Consider the following 20,334-nt stretch of genomic DNA (forward strand, 5'->3'; position numbering starts at 1 on the left):
CTGAAATAATAATATAATTTGATAATAAGTTAATATTTACAATATTAAGATTTAGCTATATTATGCTGAAATGCTGTAAATAAGTAAATTTCGAGAAACAATGAACACATTTACTTATGTTCACTTTTGTGTTAAGATTACATCTTTTATTCCTCATTTCAATAATCTTATTAAGTTGTACAGAAGTTATTTATTATTTGTTGTATTAGCTAATAATAATAACCCATAATAGAACGCGCTTCCACAGATGTTAGTGTGTTTTTCCGTCATTCTATCTTTATCATTTATTAACGTAAAACAAAAATAAACAAAAAAGCGCGCTAACTTCTTAAGAAGCGCGTTCTGAATATGGGTCTATGTGTATAGTAAATTTACAAGATTGTATTTTAAGAGCGTACTTCATCTGTATTATCGAGAACTGCGCCGCTGTAGGCTAAATCCCAATAATGTTCTACTTGATGTTTCTTAAAGTGCTCTCGAGCCATTTTTTCAATTGGACATACTTTAAATTTGATTTCTCCAAAATGCCGTTGTTTAGTTGTCCCTTCCCAAACAAGTACACATCTGTTCGATACCTCATTCCCATCATTATCCTTCACTTTGTCTTCCTCCCATTTAATACGATGCATCATCAATCGTTTGTACTTGGCTTGTTGTTTTGCTCCACCTTCTACTACAACAACATTACAATCCCGGAACAGCATTACACAACCAGTAAGATAAAGCTGTTTCGCGTTAGTCTCCACTTTGAATTTCTTTGAAGCATTATTAACAAGATCGCGTATTCTGTAAAAATATTATCACGTTAAATAAATAAATATACTATGCAACAAAATTGTAAAAGATGTTCCGGTATTTGCAAAAAAATACTACAGCAAGAAAGTTCTCAAAAAATTAGGTAGCATAGCTATTTTTAAATTTTTATTTAAAAATGGTAGTTTTAGAGATATAAAGTTGACCAATCGCAAACTACGTTTAATCACATGTTCATAAGTCATTTGGTCTGTTCTTTTTAGCTGCTTTGCTACACTGATCCAATAAGTTAAAGATAAATTAATATATTTTTTTTTCATTCTAACTTATTGCACCAATGCAAAAGTGCAACAAAAAAGAACACCCAATTAATACTACTGTGCAAGCGATAGTGACTGCATGATAGACAACTGTTTAAATATTATCTCTGATTGATCACTTTAAACTCTTATATCTAAAAACTACTTCAAATAAAAATCTACAAATAACCGTTTTACATAATTTTTTCGATAAGTTTCTTGCAGTATTTTGCTTTACAAAATTCGAAATCCTGTATATAATATGATATGTACCTATAAACAGATACATATACACCAAGAGTGGTATCTTCTTTAAGTTTCCTCGCTTTTTTCTCGCGACGTTGATCAGCAGTAAGTCTTCGTGCTGCATTTGCATCCTCGTGAGCTTTCAATCTCTTAGCCATTTGTTGTCGAACATGAGCTTCAATTTTAGTAGGATCTTGTACAGCTTCAGTCCCTAAAACTCGCATGAGATTTGAGATTCGCAACTTTGGCTCAGGTGGTGCTTCTAAACCTAATCGAATTTTTTCTTGTTCTTCCTTCCAAGCCTCTCGTCTATTTTGCCTCCTTAATTTCTTACGTTCCTTCTTTGTGAGAATTACAGGCATATATATTGGTTTCAAAGGATCCGCTATACAAAAAAAATAACAAAAAATAACATAATATATTTCATTATACATATTATACATATTATACAGAAATTTGCGAATAATATTATAGCAAAAAGTTCTTGAAAAAAGTAAATTATGTATTTATACATTTTTATTTCAAGCACTTTTTGAAATATAAGACTAGTCAATCAGACATTACATTTAGATGGTTGCCTATCGTACGGTCACTATTATCATATACATGATTCACAAATATGCAACTGTTTAAACGCAATTTATGATTGATCAGCCTTAAACTCTTACATCTTAAACACTGTTTAAAATAAAAATTTATAACTATTTTATTTAATTTTTCAAGAATCTCCGCTCCATACTATAATATTTCGATTGCAAAACATATACTGATAAATAAAAAAAATAATATATACATAACATTCATATGTTACGATATAATTCATAAATGGCCTTTTTTGAGTTGTCTATAAAAAAGTTCTAATGAGAATTAAATACTAAAAAAACAAAGTTACTGTTGTTCTTCTACAATCAGTATATCAAAATTACTACACCAAAATTGCACTTAAAAATGATATATTGTAGAATTTTAATAATTTAAAACATTGAAATTTTTGAGTTACTGTTATTGTTGTAGCAATTACATACTTGGAGATATAATACATACTTGGAGGTCGTATTTGTGTTGGATGTTCTACTAAATTTGTGATAGTCAAATTTTTGATTGAGGTTGATTCATTTTCATTAGAATATCCACCATTTAATATAACAGAATCCCACCATTCTATATTAGGCACATCTTCGCTAAGAGCTTCAGTTTTAGGTGCGATAAGGGCTAATTTGGTTGCTGAACTGATCCCAGTTTTTCTAGCAATTTGACTAATTTCATTTTGCAATTTTTCTAATTGTGTCTTCATGCGTATTCTTTCTGCCAATTGTTGGAATTTCCCTGGTTCGTGAAACTTTAATGCACGTTTACCACGCATTGCTGGTTTTACACCTATTCTATTATCAAAATAATGAGTATCTTGTATCTCTTCTGGGCCTTTTGATTCTTGCAGTTGGGCCTTGAATTCTTCTCTTTTCTTTGCACGTATATTAGCTTTTAATGTAGGTACCACTTGAGTAAGTTGCACTTCTTTGCCTGTTATATCTACTGTTCTTCCAGATTCATCCAAGATTAAGGGTGTTGGTTTGTCCGGTACATTGGCATTGTTAAGTAATCCTGAATTTAATTTATTCCTGATCTGTGCTTGTAACGCAGCTATTTTTCGTGCTTTATCTGAATCTGTTTTACTCAATAAACCTTGATTATACATACTCCCTACTGTTGGCAATGCATCACGTCCTTTAAATAAGGGCTTTGCAGAAATGTCTTCCTGTTTTATTGCCTTTAAAGCTCTTTTTCTTTCTTCTATTTCTCTTTGTGCGTTAGCCATCATTTGCCTTATCTAAAGATACATGGAAGAAAAAAATAAGTTTATAAAAAAATGTTTAAGGTATTGAGGAAAGCCGATAATACAGAAATATCACTTTGTTTATTGTACTTTTTAAACAAAAAATATGAAATTTTGGGAACATAAATACAAAATAGAAAATGTCTTCTATTAGGTAATGTTTCATTTTTATAATATTGTTTTAAATGACAAAAATCAACATCGTTTTAGGAGAGTGATGTTGGTATTAAGGACTTTTTTCTAATTGATATATAAAAAATATATAAAATAATATGTGATAAAATTATATAAAATACCTTATCTGCAGAAAGTTGAGTCTCTATGGGTTTTTCATTTTTTGTTTCATCATCTTTGAATCTCGATTTCTTTGCATCTTTGTCTTTATCCTTATCTTCAGGATGAGATCGTTTCTTATTTTTTTGAGATGCTTTGGTATCATCATATATCGTAAATATTTTTTCTGTCAATTTAGAAGCCTTCTTGTCTTCTAATAAAGCTGACAATTTATCTATAAAAAAATTGGTATGTAGAAATCATACATTATATAGAATATATATTTTTGACGACATGAAATAACATAATACATATGGTCTGTTTTAAATGCTAATGATAAAAATCATAGAAAGTAATCATGGAAAATAAGGCAATGTGTATTTTCTACTATTTACCTGCAGTTTTACGTTTGTCATAGCCAGAAGTGATGCAGTTAACAGCAGTAGTAACAATTGCTGGTTCACTAAAGCCCAGGAATTTATGAACCGCTTTCTCAATTTGCGGTTTCATTTCATCTATTTCTTTTCTTGTTAAATAAGACATATTTTCAATTTTATTTCATTCGCTGAATATTCAAATAATAGTCCACTATTTCGTAAAATTGATATTCACAGATTATAAGCGTCTTGTGAGCACTAAGGTTAGAATATCGAGTATCTACCATTCATACGGTATAACTTGGGTATATAACAAACCTCTCGCCGTTATGTACTAAGCAGTAGTTGAATATGATTGGTTGTTACTTTTAGATCCAGTCTAGAGCACTACTACGAAATAATTTACTTTGCTGAAAACATATTTATTAATTCTGCATACCGAGCAATGTTAAATATGGTTTTTATTTTGTTTAAAATTCATAAGACTTTGATAAAGTTTAATTATAACCACTACTTGGTAACGATCGATTAACAGTTATTTTTCCCCTTATGGTTGGCAGCAGTTGTTGTTTTTAGAAACTCTCTAACTTGCACAGATGTCGCTATGTGTCTAGATATATATTTTGTGTGCGTGTGTAAAGTAGTTTAATCATATTTGATTTTGAATAGTTTAAATTTTGAATAAATAATTGAACTCAAAATTATTTCTCCTCATATTTTAATGTTTTATTTATATTAATTTACTATTATATACTAAAATTGATTAAAAAATTAGCTTGAATGGATAAAATATAACTTTTTATAAAATGTAAATTCAAGTATATTTACAAAATAATCCAACAAACATAAATGTAGACTAAATTTATATTAAATTTATGAATATTTAAATGTTTCTCATATAGTACAAGGTTCAATATTAATATAGAGCTCTCACAAAGCGACTCCCTTTTTTTGGAAATTAAACATTGCATTGTATTAATACTGATAAAAATATGATGTGCTTATAGATAATTAAAGAAACAGAATCCTATACAGTTTATATTATATGTTTATTTTAGTTTATATTATACATTTATTATTTTATATTAAGTCTATCAAAAACAAATGTAATCTAATTTAATCTTTAATCACGCTACATCTTTGTGAAACAGCATAAGGTATTTTATAATCAACAAAAAATGTTTTTTTATATCGAAGTAAAAAAACTTTTAGAAATCCTCACATACATTAACTTTGTAAATATTTTACAAATATTTTACAAATAATTTATGTTAAAAAAAAGTAATGTACTCTACTAAAATATATTTTTTTACTTTCTTTTAAGAAATGCTGTTAAAATATAAAGTATGTCATTATTGATGATCTTCATATATATATATATATATATATATATATATATATATCTCTCTCTCTCTCTCTCTCTCTCTCTCTCTATTTATATTTTTTAATAATATATTTAGTGTAGATATTGTAGGTATGTAATAATTTATATATATATGAATTACTCTCTTTCTGATACTCTTTTGCCTATTTAGCTAATGATGTACTTACATTCCTCCTTTGAAGCAAGAAGAGCCCTCGAGGAAGATTTAGATAGGTTTTCGTAATTGGCACATATTGACTCTTGACTAGATTTTCAAGTTTGAGAGACTAATGCATAAAATAGCTTATATATTTTATTATTTCTGCACATGTGCATCGTGTTAATGAAAGAGATATTTTTACTTCATAAATCTGTATACTTCTTTTACGTTGTAATCATTCGGGTTAAAATTAACATATTATAAATTCAAAATAATACATTTTTGTATATTTAAATATCTTAATACTCTTTTTAATTAGAAATCTTATATTACAATCAATTTAAAAAGGTAAAATTTCAAATCTTCCAGTAATTAAAAAAATTTTTTGATAAAGTTTTAAGAGCAAAAACCAGTGATATTTTGCTACTTTAGAGCTATCTTAAAATTATTTCAGAGATATTTCGCAATTTTTATGAAATTTTACTTATTATTTGCAACATTTCTAAAATATCTCTAAAAAATTTCGCTGCTGTATGAGTATTAGATAAAAAAATAACTGTTTCTAAATATTCCCTTGAATATTCCCTTGACAAGTTTATAGAAGCCATAGCTTATGTAATTGGAATAACACACAGGTAAAGAAAAAAAAAAAACCATAAACCATTTTTAAAAAACAATTCATTTATTTGAAGTATACGTTAGTATTTCAATAGAAATAACAGATGCTTATGTTATATGATAACATTAATAGATGAACATTCAATGATAAAAGATTGATGAATTAGAATTTAAAATGCTGGCATAATAATGTTGTACATCTAAAATTCTTTTGTTACGTAATTACATAGTCCCTTGTAGCGAGATGGTCTAATCGGTACATTGCGTGAGAATCGAATTGCTGGATTCCGACGCCCGTTTCGACCACTTTCAATAGTTTCGGCGTATACCGAAACACTGAACAATCAATCACTATGCATCTTACGGCCGTTCGGAGGAGACTTACAACGTAACGTGATGTTGCTGGAACGAAATATACGAAGGTGTAAAGGACGAAAGCGGTTGCGAGGGCGGCGGAATGGCAGTGGACCGACAACCGCAAATGAGAATGGCAGAGGGAACTACGCTGTTCCACGCTCCTCTGGTGACCGATGAGGCCAATTCTGCGAACCACATTTGCTTCATTCCGAGGCTGTTGCTCTAAACTTTTCTGTTGATTGAAATGAAGGAATTGGAATTTCGCACCATATTTCCTTTGTTTCAAGTTAGGCATCAATTAGACTTAATTGGAACAATGAGATAGTACTTGTTTATTTCTATTGTCAACGAAATACATGATAATCATGATTGCTGTTAGAAAATAAATACTTAACAATACATTGATATTATATAATAGTCAATAAATAAATGATTAGTTTGAAAATGTTTTATATTCAATGATATAAAACACCGTAAATGCATTTTATTCATCATACGTTTTGCGCGGGTATTGCATTAATCACATATTGCGCTTTACAGATTTTGAAGTAATTATAATTTTGCGCGAATTAAAAATGTATATTGAAAATTCATTTCAAAACTGATTATCAGCAATATTCACAATACATGCTCAATTTAAATTTTAATTTAGAGATCTATATATTTTTAAAAGTATAAAGACAAAGTTCTATGTATATATATAAATTGTTAACATATTCAAATACACAAAATGTTTATTTTTTTATATAAAATTTATGTATAAAAATGTTATTTCTTAACAAAGAAGTAAATATTTAAAAAAATAGAAAGATGAAACTATTTTTGACCAAATATTGTTGTAATATCATGCAAAAACTAATATTTCTCTTAATTAAATTAATACGGTGAAACTGAATAACATAGATATTATCAATTATACAATTATTATTTCAACACTAAATAAGTCTTGGATTTTGAATAAAAAAGTAAATAAAAAATGTGCTCAAAATTGTAATAACAGATTGTAAATATAAAATAAAAAAAATAAGTAATCAGAAATTAATTTTTGAAAAATCTTTAAGAACTTTCGTCACAAAAAGAAGATACGTTGTTGTAAACCAATGTATTTAGTCACTCAAACTTAAACTTTCAACTATGGATACTCATGCAGGTAGCTTGATTTGTATTCGCTAGTAAAAGTTACGCCATAGCTATCTGTTAGGCAAATTACTACAAAGTGACTGGAACTGACTGTTGATATGGAACAGGTTATTTAGCGTGAACGTACCACACAATTCCTGTGAATCCAGTTTGTAAATCCAAACTTTATTCTAGTGACGTAGTTCAGTTCAAGAGAAAATTAATTATTTCAAACTCTTTTTTCTGCCGATGTTTCTTACAAAAAGTTTTAATTTAACCATAAAAAGATTTAACCATTATGATTGACTAGAACTTTTTACAAATACTTATAGTTTCTACATAAACAATTTTACACAAAGAGACAGGATTCTAAGAACGTTGTTCTAAGAACGTTGAAACGTTGCATTACATGCAAAACAATAATATAACAGAATAAAGAAAGAGGACGATTAATTTTCATGTTTTACTGATATATTTGTATTAATTCTTATATCAGTCTTTTTTACTATCAAAGTTATGATTTATAAAAATTTCATTTTATCTCTGTCATTTTATTTTATAGAAATATTAATGTTTAAAAATACATAAAATAAATATATGTATAAATACAGCATTTATGTAATTGTGATTAGTGTATCGTATAAATTGTCTTTTTACCGATTTTTAACGATTTAATACGGGCAAGACTCACCGTAACTTTTAAGTAATCTACTTTACGTCGCAAATCTTAGAAAAAGAACTTACATTTCGAGAATCTTTCATCCTCTTAAAACAGACTTTGCAGACGATGCACCTTTCCAGAATAGACTGATACCTTTCTTTTTTTTTTACGATCGCGTTTTGCCTCACTTGGCTCTTGAGTGTAGTCCATATCTATTTCCGCGAAACCATAAAATTGCGGTGCCCTCATTCCAGTACCTTGACGGTATAGATAAGTAGCAGAATTCACAGAGCCCTTATCCATAAGATGCACCGTCAACGTCTCGATAATCGCGAGAACCACATTAACCAACCAACATTCGCGAGATCCGTTTATCACTTTAATTGATGCAGCAACTTAGAAGCAGCAAATAATGACGAAATTGCGATGCAAATAGAAATAGGAAAGCTCCATATAATTATTCATTTTCTAATAAAGTGTGGTGTAAAAAAATATTGCTGCTTCGTTCTATTAGTGTTCACACAAATTGATCTTTACATTTAGCTCTTTTGCGTGATCACTGCTTTCTTTATAAATCCCAGCAAATTTAGTGTTCACAATAAATCTGACAATATAAGAAAATCTGATCATTTATAATAATAATGATATGATACGATGATAATATTGTACGTAGATATGGGTGACATGCTAAACGAGTTGTATTCAGTCATTATGTATCGGGTCAGTCATGTTTCTTCGTAAATTTAACGATTTTGCCGGTAGACGTGGGCACGTCCCGAAATGATGTACGGTTCGCCCGTATGAGTCGGTAGCTAATGCTCTAATATGCGCAAAGGGTGCCATGCCCGTGTCACGCGGATTACCACTAATTGTAGTTTATGCTTTATACTACGCTATTCTCTTGTACGGCCGTTGGGTATTCGATGTATTAACAGAGATCTGTGCCCGTGTGCATTCGCACACAGGGAGGCGCGCGCCTATTTATACATCACGCACGTGAAGATACGTGATAGATCGTATACATGTATTCATGTATTGGTGAATGTGTATCCATATGATAGAGGTTCCCAAATTTTTGTGAGCATTAACTTTGAGTTTAACTAATTTTTAGAAATATGTACATCATTATTACTATTCGGTATTTTTTGTTGATAATTAAATTGTGTTTTTATACTTATAAGATTTGTGTACAAATTTATACATTTATGCATTTTTTCAATTTAATGTATATTAAATACACAATTAGTGTACACAATTTATATATTTCTTAAAAATTAAATTGTGTGTTGCAACTCTGTGAATGTGATTTATTTGTAGCTTTATTTTTTGAATAATTTTCTTTAGAAAAGCTTGTATAATCCTGTATAATGACATTTGTTGTTATGATATACAGTATCCAAAAATTTAAAAATAATTACCATTTTGATCATATGTTTTATCCAAGTATGAAATTAAGACTAATTATTGGACATGAAAAACTGTGAAATTGATAAAATGTAATTATTATATTTAACAATATTATTGTGCTCTATCATTGTGCAAGAGAACAAAGCAATTGCCCGCATATTTATTCAAATGCAATATTTATATATCGCAGTATTATCATTACTATCAATTTTCTAGAACAAATTTGAAATTACCCCGTGTGATGTGGAGATATAAAACGCAGACGGAAAGTGGGGTTTTTGTGAAAAAGGAAGCGATATTTTCCGGCTCGCGGAGAATTAGCAACTGCCAAGAAAATGATTAGTGCAATACGACATGGGAGTGGTTGAGCATTACTGTGATGCTGCTGCTGCACACACGGCGCGAATAGGGAGCTCGGACTTCCTCGGCTGTCATGTCCGCGCGTCTGTCAGTCTGGGCTAAAATAACCGGGCATCGCACCCCTGCCTCGCAATTAAGCGCGGCTGTATCTACCGGCTATACGCAACACACGATCCCCCGTCTACGCGGAAACGTGTACACAGGTGGGCACGAATGCACGGGTACTACATCGCAAAGGGTGCATTGCATCCACAGTTGCACTCGCGATTGCCGGCATAAACTTTCCTGAAAATCGTCAGTTCAATTGTTTATTTTCCATTTCAGATATTGTTGCTCACATTATTTGGTTATTATCATGAGGAGATTGGAGTGCATTTAATCATTGAAACACATTTGGACAATATACACATCATATATCACAAGTTTTCAGTGTTCTTGCATTGTCAGAAATACTTAAAAAATATAGAGAACTTTGAGGAATATATATATGTATATATATAAATAAAACACACACACACGGCGTTTTTAAATTAACTAAATCATTTATCGTGTCCTCTATAACTATATCAATGATTCTATTTTTCGCTTTAAAACAATTTTTTAATAGCTTTCGTATTGACTTAGGCAGTTCGTTAATTAAGAGAACTTTTTTATATATCATAGAAATTATTTTAAAAGTTCTAAAATAAATATAAATATTTTTTAATCGCGATTGTTAAAAACTGAAACTACAATTCCATTTTTTCTCGGTTAATGTTTCATATGGTGTGCATATATCCTTCTCTTCGTTTTCGTATTCGCCACGTTTGTATAATTACCCGCGTTGTGGTGCCCAACCCTTATTTTTTTAACAGGGCAAAACAAGCGCATACAGCCGTTATATCTCGCGGCTACTATCGATGCGAGCGATGTTTACGTTTAATTACTGCTGAATGCAAACGTTTAATTGTTACGCGTTGTTTGTACTTAGAGTTAAATGCTCTTTGTTTTCATCATATAAATAGATAGGAAAGATTATTACTACGAAATTACTCTAGCCGCACAAAAATTATGAACGAGAGAAAACTCGTAAAATTATTAGCAGATTTAATCTTCTTATTTTTGCAAATGCATATCAAAATAAACATAAATGTATGTATCTACACACACACACACACGCGCGCGCGCGCGCGCGTGTGTGTGTGTGTAAAATTAGTAAAGAAAAATCGAAAACAAGGATCATATCAAGAATTATAAGCAAGTAATTCTATTCTATTCTAAGGATTGACGTAGAGGATTGATTGGAAGAGAGTTTAAACAACACAAATATACATTTTCTATAATATATTTTACATTATAAACCAACCATACATCATCATAATAATATCTTGTATTCTTAAGCCTATGCGTGTTTTATCCTATATTTTCGTTTATATACTTCCTTCATATTTATACTTTGTTTACTTTTCCATAGTATTTATATATATATTTTTATTTATATTCATCATTATTTATAATGTACTTTTATATGCTATGTTATGTATATATAATATCATACACGTTTATTCTTTTTTACGCACGTCCCAGGGCGTCTCGCGTAGTGTTGCGTGTGTATATTTCGTGTTGTGTGAAAATTGTTTCTGCAAACGTACACCTCCCACATATCTGTGTATGCATGCCTGTATCTACTGCCTGCGCGTGTAATCCAGCTCTCTCGTACTCTCTCTCTCTCTCTCTCTCTCTCTCTCTCTCTCTCTCTCTCTCTCTCTCTCTCTCTCTCTCTCTCTCTCTCTCTCTCTCTCTCTCTCTCTCTCTCTCTCTCTCTCTCTCTCTCTCTTTCTCTCTACATGTGTATGCGTGTGTAATTTGTGTATTGTTGCTTGTGCGTGCGCCGTCACGCATCGTTGCAAATTACATGTACATTATACAGCTCTCGTTCGGCGTGACGCTCTCGAGCTGTTCCCAGCTCCTTAACTTAAATATGCAACGAGGCTGCCATGGGACCCCGCGGGCCATACGTTTAATCGCGGAAGTATACTTAAATCGCGAGCGCTTGATCGCTCTCGTCGCTTTCGTTATTATGACGCTTGTTGCCGTTTGTGTTTTCGTCGTGCCAACATTTCGGTGGCTGTTTAATATGAGCACAGTGCCGAACGATGCACGATGGATGGATGTCGTACCGGCCCCTTCCCTCGAGCTCCGCCGTGCCGTTTCATGTGTGATATATAGTATGTGTATGTTTTTTTTTTACCGATGTATATATTTTTTTCTCCCGATCGTCCGCGTTCTCGCTATTTTTTCAGTTTCTCGTTGTCATTCTCTTTACCGAAATGCATACACATAAAGAAGTGGATAAAGGCACCTAACTTCTTAGCGTACGGTCGTAAGTGATATGCCGCGTATCGCAACGGGGTAGGGAGAAGGGCCATATCTACGGGGCCCCGCAACGCATACTTCGTCAAATCGTACGAAAAGCTACGAGAAAAATGAAGGAACGTCGTAAACTTCTGTATGAATCGGACGCGATCATAATTATCGTACTCTCTTTTTGGAATTTTATCTCTTAATGCTTTTTCCGCTGAAGCATACTAGATCTCGTTTCTCTCTCTCTCTCTCTCTCTCTTTCTCACTTTCACGCTTTCTCATCCGCTTTTTTTTCTTCGTATGCCATCCGACACATTCGTACTCTTCCATTACTTTTTCGCATATTCGCCCTATTAATCTCTTTTCTCTCACACGCTTTCTTTCACGCATTCTCTCTCTCTCTCTCTCTCTCTCTCCCGCTTTCACTCCATACATTACAAATATCTATATTTGGGGGCACAGGGGGTCCGACAGGCTAGCCACATCTATTTTCCCTTACGAGTTACATCTCATGTGTTTTCTTATTTCTTACAACTAAAGGTATTTAACACAGTATGTCGCGGAGCGCGCATTTACATATGCCGCGCATCCGCATTCGTTCGCTTCCTTCTTCTCTTCGTCAAACTTATACTCGATATAGCTTCTATCTGTTGGCTAATGTTATCATCTTACACACACATATATATATGCATATATGTATATATAATATACATATTTGTATTATATATAGATGCGCATGTTTTGTTTGTAGTCTTTCTTGTATAATATATATGATTATATACATACATTACTTTATGTTTTATGCTCGGTATCTACGCTTACGGCTCCTACTTTTGTTTTCTTTCTCTGTGTGCTTTTTTTTCTTATACATTCTTGCTCTAGCACTAAGCTGGTTCCACGGTGCTTTGCATCGGTAAGTATCCCAATTTGGCTCGACTGCTGCCCTCGTCCCGCTAAGAATTATATTAGACTCTCGAGGGGCATCTGAATATAAATAGTTAAGTTAAATGCACCTCTCGGTTAGAAACGAAATATACGTGTTTAATTGCGATTTACAATTTAAAATTTAGTTAATAAAAAAGTATAGTACCTCTTAGAAGAGTATAAAATTATGTATAACTTTGTATTTCTATAACAAATTATTCCGATAAAAAATTATAGATCTGATATGCCTATGTTGTACGTTAATTAAAACGCTAAAAATTCCAATAACTTACTATCTTGTATCAATTTGTCATTCACAGATATTCGAAAGACATAGAAAGTTTCACAGAAGTGCAAAGAACACAGTAATCATGAATGGAAATTATAAAGCAATATCTTAATTTAAGTACACAGCCCATGAATACTATTCTTGATATCACGTTCAGATTATATTGAAGTAAATTATGACGATTGTCATTGCTACGCACGCAATTTGTTATGATCTAAACAAATGTAGTGTGCAATAAATTTTACCGGATCAGCTAAGTTTCCCAAGCATCACCGCTCTAATGTCGCGAAAGGAGAAAAAACGTTTTCGTGAGCACAATTGCAGTTGGAGTAACTTGAAGCATCAATCACTTAATTGCATTCCACATCCCTCATTGCAGTTCCTAATTAGGAGTGGTAGGATCGGCTGATTGGCTCGATGATATGTTTCGTGTGTGCATCGCGATACCTACGTGTTGATCGATATCAAAATCACGTTTTGCGGTACACTTGCGCGAGGCAAAAGCATTACGAACACGATAGGATAGCATCGTAGGCAATTAATACTCCTTGCTCTCTTACTTTCCCCAAAACCGATGCCACCTCCTCTGTCCTTGCCTGCACGAGACTGCAAACACGTCGGTGACGATAATTAATATCTAGCCCTCGGTGAAAAGAACACGTACAAGTTTCTAAATGTATGTTTCTTCAATGATTGTCGACTATCGTTTGGTAAGTCTCCGCGAGATAAGTCTGTTCAGGCGGAGGAATATATGCGGTGGCATCAGGATAATCGTGGAAACAAATAAGAGAGCATCAAGGAAGGAGACGCACGGATGAAGAAGAGTCGAAATGACACAATGCCCGTTACGAAATACTAAGAGAAGAGAAAAAACACGCTACGTGACAGGAATCAAGGAGCGAAAAAGAAAAAGGCACGCATTGAATTTTGTTTGTAACTTGAGACTGTTCGATGAGGATTGGATAACCAGGAGCGGTTGCTTCGGTAAAGCTTGATATAATAGCAAAAATTTTGAAATGATGTGAATCACATTATCTAATACGCCAATTGTCAGAATTATAGAATCTGAGCACTGTGAGTTAAGGACGCGGGCAAAGGATGGAGGCAGCAGCCGCAGCACGCGTTTCTGTGTGTATGTGTGTACATGTATATATGTTTATACATACCAATTATGTATATTTGTTCTTTGGTGTATGCATATACACGTGTCCTGCCATTTGTGCCGTATAAGAGTGCTGAGTATAAGTTGCGGATATTGTTATTGCACTATCCCTCATGAACGCTTTTATTTTGTTAACCTAATGATCGACAAGCTAGATTAGACTAGACTACGGTCTAGAGCTTTTTTGTTAAGTTTCTCGCCGCTATATCCTACACGTATGCTGTGTGCATTTGTGTATTTGGTGTTGTGTGTATTTACATACGCGTATATGTATTTTTTTTTACATCTCGTGTATGCGCGCGCGTGTCCCCTTTCCCGAATGGGTTCATGACTTAGGTACCATAAGTGGATCTCTTTTGCCAGTTTTACCCTACGGTGTGACTTTCGTCAAGTTTGCCTACCCCCCCCCCTTTTTACAGTTTATTTCGCCCCGTTTCACACTTCCCCGTCATCCGTCGTTTCCGTCCGCGATTCTATTGCCCCTTTATTATTTCATACTAAGTCAGATTACATTAATAATTATCTATCTATCACTTTATGCTACATTTTGGTTTTCCGTTTAACGCGACGTATTCGCTCAATCGGCTAACTCCACTCGGTACATGTGTCCTAGACAATGTACAGGACTACATCAAGTTATACACACGCCTTCATGTTTAAGGCGTCTTTTTTTAAATACTTTTTACAAGATCGGAGTATCCACGCTGATTCTTTGAAAGAATGCAGGATCCCTCACTTTTTCTCTGTCGAAGGTGGAATCGAGTCGGAGTGCATAGCGAGCAATTCGATAAGGGGAGCGATTAGGTGGAACGTAAGGAACGTAAAAGTAGAGTGTGTCAAATCCAATTAATGTCCTTTTGTCAATTAAACGCTTCCCGGTATACGTTACTGTACAGGAATTGATTGACAGATGCAAACGCACGCTATAACAGGTTCTTATTGCATAATTCGTATTACAGTCTGCCATTGGGTCCCTCTTGCCACACGATCTCTCTCTGTTCACCCTCTCTCCCCTCGCTCGTTCCACCTTTCACAAAAATAACCTATATTTTTATTTCTTTTGCCTAACTAATAATGTACACGATATTTTCTTTTTACTTATATATATATGTTTTTTTTCATATCGTTTCTTAAAAGCTAAATTTTTCTCTCTTTTTCACGCACAGTGCTTTGTTTTACGCACGACGATTGAAAATAACAGCCCTCGCCGCCGCTGCGCGCAAGTATATATATTTATATATATAATATATATATGCATTTTTGTATTTATATGTATGTATATATATTTATTTATAATTTTGTTGCTTTCTCTTTGCATACTCGTGCCGTGTCCTCGAGGCTAGTCACCCAATTTCTATTAGAAAACGAGATTCGGTTATATATAGCATGACGATTTCGTTTTAAGCTAGAATTATAAATAATATGAAACTTTTGCAAATCGCGATGGTAACCTGCATTTTATTGTAAATATATTTACATTCTGATATTTTTAACTTTTTTAATAATTTGTTAAATATTTCATAATAACATTATCACATTATAAAGATAAACAATGAAAGAATAATATTTAATTATAATAACAGAGATAAAATTTTTCAATGTGCAGGTTACGATAGAACTGAATTGAAAAATGATTATAAAATTGATGTTTATCAACATGCAAAAACTGCAAGAAATAATCGTGGTCGCGTACATCACGTGCGATCGTGCATGATAATTCATATATTATACTAAACTAAAGAAATAATAAAATTTAGAATAAGCTAAATGCATTCAGTAAGAAAATTATGTGCAGGTAATTAAACATATGTATGAATAAATATATTTCTAATAACATATATACCAACAACAACACAAAGTAGAAATAAATCTGATTATAATATATCTTTTTATGATCCTCGCTCAAACGTAGAAAATAACTTGTCAGATATAACGATTCTTTTTTACATTTCTTCGTAAAGCTGCAAATCAAATAAGAGCAAGGCAACAGAAATGCAGCCAAAATAGCGGCAACACTATTATCCTTAATTTTGGTTATGTATGAATTACTATATCAGAATCATTCATTGCGATTGAAAACGCTGAAATGTGGCGATTTTTATTGTCGAGCTTTCCTCTCATGGGAAAATCACTCTTTTAACTGGTTGACACAATCGCGACGGATCGTTGGTAGACACACAGACACTCTCTCATGCCCTCCCTCTTTCTCTCTTGTTTTCACCCTTTCTTTCACTACTTTCATCACAAAACATAAATGCGATATTGGGCAGATTTGATTGTGCCATTCTCCTTCTTTCGCTACGTTTCAAGCATTTTCGTGTGTGCCGTACTTTGATCATTGATCTTTTTGATTGAGAAACATCGAACACGCTTTTGATTTACTTAAAACACGATCCGTCTATCTTTTGATTAATACCAAAGTCGTCTATCGCTTGTCCTATCTCGTTTTTGTTTCAGTCATCATCGATGTGTTCTCTTCGCCTGTTAATCTAATCGAATCTATCTCTTTCTGTTTCTTTTTTTTTCTATCATCTATAGCTGCATTCATTTTAGCGCTCACAATACGTGTAAGAATCACTTATCCTTATTTAATATGTGATAAACAACAAGGATGAAATAATGCTTAAAATGCTATGAGCACGAAACCTAAAGCAAGCACCCTATATCTGTTTTGTGTGTGTGTGTGTGTGTGTGTGTGTGTGTGTGTGTGTGTGTGTGTGCGTGCGTGCGTGCGCGCGTAAGCAAAATTATAAATTATATACCCACAGAATGTATGCTATGAGAAAAATATTCGAAAGAGATGTCTATACAAATTATTACACCTTACACAGAGTGATGCTTTTGAATAATGAGAAAAAAAAAGGAACAGATATTGAAAACTCATGATGTCAAATATCAAATTTCAGAAGTATATTCCATGCAAGATAAATGATTTTTTATGGTTTTAAGGTTATAATTTTTGGAGTCTCATAGAGCAAAAAATTAATTGTAAAAATTTTATATAATATATATAATTTTGAAATATTTCAGATTTCTAAAAATCTCAAATATAGAAATATCAAATCAAAATTATTTTTCGACTCTGCCAATTAAGGGCTTGAAGTTTTAATTTCACTAGTTTCTATATAAGTTTGCTACGGTTCTACTCGTCGTTTCGATATCAACGCTTTTCGAAGGAAAAGCGAGGATATTATCGGTACGACGAGTATGAGTTGTGGTACTTAAAACCGAAGGGGTAAGAAGAGGCAGTAGATACGAGGAGCAAGAAACAGAACGATGGAGATACAAACGATCGAGCACGAAGATAACGGAAACGGGTTGCAATAAGTTTCAGCCGCTTCCCATCTTTTCAAGTTAAAACTGCTATCACTTCGTCGATTCGTTTCTCGTCCCACCTCCTCTGACCGATCCTTTTCCACAGCAAGCGGATAGTTTTAATGGCAGAGAAACACGTCGATGATGAGGTTACGTACGATCAAAATCCTAAACGGTTGCCGCGCGGACAGGGCACGCGTGAACAAAAAACTTAACTCATCTAATCTAACTTTCGTGCTGTTTGTGCAATATGTCTATCTACGAATTGTTTAACCCCTTTTTCCTCGTCCTTTGCTCTCTTGTGCTGTGCAATTTATTCGACGCTCTTTTTCTCATGCTTTCTTTTTTCCCCACTCATTCTCTCTTTTCGCTTTCATACTCTCTTTCCCTCCCTCTCTAGCGCTCTCCCATATGTACGATTGCACTCATGCAATTGCTTACATATTCGCGATTTATTTATGCTTACGAGTTTCGGTCTCGTCTTTCTTTTGTATCAATTTGGTCAAGTCGAAATTCGGGACAACGAGGATATTGTGATAGTTTTACTGCTCCCCGAATTTAAAATACACGTGTGCACGCACCGTCTCCTCTAGCTATCTTGTTCATTCTACTATTTTTTTTCGTTGTTAAGAATTCGTGTTTTCTCTCGTTTTACGCAGCGAGATTGATTTACAAAGAGACGGAGGGATCGGCTGCCTTTTTTCTTCCTAACCTTAACATTTTATTGCTTAAACGTCAAAATATCGATTTTCTTTGGTTCTACATAGTCATCTTATATAAAAATCTAATGTTTACTTAAAAACCACGGTGATCTGAACGGTGTTTCGCGCGTTTCGCCACTTTCTCAGTTTGGAATGTATACTAATTCGACGATGTCTCCCATGGCGTGTATATATCTGTCTGCTTTATAAAAGTATCCAACAGGTCTAAGTGTCGTGTTCGAAAGACAAATTCGAATGATAAAAACGGATATTAAATCGCCTGCACAGATTTCAATGTGTGAATTATCGTTTGGCCATGAATTCGATAAACAAGAATTTGATTGAGATACGAAGTCTTTTCGCAGTGGCAAATGGGATAAGATACAGTGGATCCAGTAGTAATTCCCGTGGTTTTTGAGACGGGCGGGTTGTACAAAAGGGCCGAGATTACTTCATCCCCGTAAAAATGCTGCGCTATCGAATATACACAAGATCCACTTCCTCCTTGCCGCCGAATATCGAATCGACCTCGAATAACTTTTAATATAACATGCCTATCTAACTAGCTAATTGTTTTGAATTTTGTTTATAATAATCTTTATTCTTTTATGTATATATCTTTCATTTATATATATATATATTTATATATTTATATATTTATATATCTTCACGAGAGTATGCTTCGATTAATCTTTGTATAATATTTATCATTTATACACCGTAGCCATTCGCCAACCGTCGCATTCGGCTGCGAGCGTTCCCTTCGACATTATGTCTTTGAGTTATTATTTTCGCTGTTAAGCCCAAACTACAAAAATAATGAATCCGTGTAACGAATTTGTATCCGGCGGTCTGTCGGGGACTCTTCTTTTTTTCGTAAAGAGGATCAAGGAATTTATACGCTTTATTAAAATGGTGATAAACCACGACTCCGTTAAACATTTGCGGACTCATATTTCTCGTGTACTCATTATCTCACTGGACGATACATAGTATGCATAATTGGCCAGTCGCTAAATTTCGCTAAAAAAAGACTGTCAGACCATCACGAATGACTTATTCACGTGTATGCCGGATTTTGTGTTTTGTATTGAAGCTTCGGATACTACTGTAACGGCAAACGCTATCTATTTCTTCAAGCCGAGCAAGATGCTAGATTATCCTACAGACTGGACGAGAGGTATCTCCGCTTAATAATCAGTAGCGGTTCTTTTCTCTTACACTGGACGTGAAAACTTATGGGAAAATGGGGATGTTGGATGCATCTTGCGCAAGATTACCTAGGATTATGATCCTTAATCACTATTTTTTTATTTCTCACTTTGTTTCTTCGTTTTTACTAAGCAAGTGTTATCTGTTTTTCATGATTATTGCCTTTCGACTCGCGCATCGTCAAGCCGGAAATGGCATGAGTTCTACTGCTTTTGCTGTCGCGGTCGATTGTGCATCGATGATGACGGAAATGTTGTTATTATTGTTGTAGTTGGAGGTGGTGGTAGTAGTGGAGGAGGAAATGATGGTGGTGATGGTGGTGGTAACTGTTGTTGCTGTAGAAGTTGTTCCTGTTGGTGGGGTGTACTTGCTTACCATCACACTAGAAGGCTAGGCGTCAGCCAGTCCTCATCCGCTAGCTGGACCGCAACCAAGAACACACTTTACCATTTGAACACACAAACGCTGGTTAAATCTTGGTCCGAATTTCAAGAAAGTAATAGAAATAGTGCTCGACAATAATCATCTCTCTCTCTCTCTCTCTCTCTCTCTCTCTCTCTC

The 20,334-nt window shown here is 33.5% G+C and overlaps 2 protein-coding genes across 7 annotated transcripts in view; both read right to left on the minus strand.

Moving 5' to 3' along the window:
• Window positions 1-124: 124 nt before the first annotated feature.
• On the minus strand, window positions 125-4,310 carry LOC105834526 (U4/U6 small nuclear ribonucleoprotein Prp3). The gene is made up of 5 exons (XM_012677067.3): window positions 3,801-4,310; window positions 3,429-3,640; window positions 2,343-3,126; window positions 1,326-1,683; window positions 125-786 (listed from the first exon to the last, which is right to left on the minus strand). The coding sequence occupies exons 1-5, from the start codon at window positions 3,946-3,948 to the stop codon at window positions 387-389; spliced, it is 1,902 nt and encodes a 633-aa protein (XP_012532521.1). The 5' UTR covers window positions 3,949-4,310; the 3' UTR covers window positions 125-386.
• A 1,658-nt stretch (window positions 4,311-5,968) lies between these two features.
• The window catches only part of LOC105834520 (nucleolysin TIAR), a 532,534-nt gene continuing 518,168 nt past the window's right edge, over window positions 5,969-20,334 (minus strand). For 3 of the 6 annotated variants that reach the window (XM_036295522.1, XM_036295524.1, XM_036295523.1), the window contains one exon: window positions 5,969-6,512. In XM_036295522.1, the coding sequence (XP_036151415.1) occupies window positions 6,138-6,512 (375 nt within the window). In that variant the 3' untranslated portion in view covers window positions 5,969-6,137. Of the gene's footprint in view, window positions 6,513-11,135; window positions 20,215-20,334 lie in introns of those variants that run through there. The other 3 variants (XM_036295528.1, XM_036295525.1, XM_036295527.1) reach the window with 3 other exon arrangements.

This window comes from Monomorium pharaonis, chromosome 1, assembly GCF_013373865.1.
Source record: "Monomorium pharaonis isolate MP-MQ-018 chromosome 1, ASM1337386v2, whole genome shotgun sequence".
In the NCBI taxonomy this organism is placed as follows: Eukaryota; Metazoa; Arthropoda; class Insecta; order Hymenoptera; family Formicidae; genus Monomorium; species Monomorium pharaonis.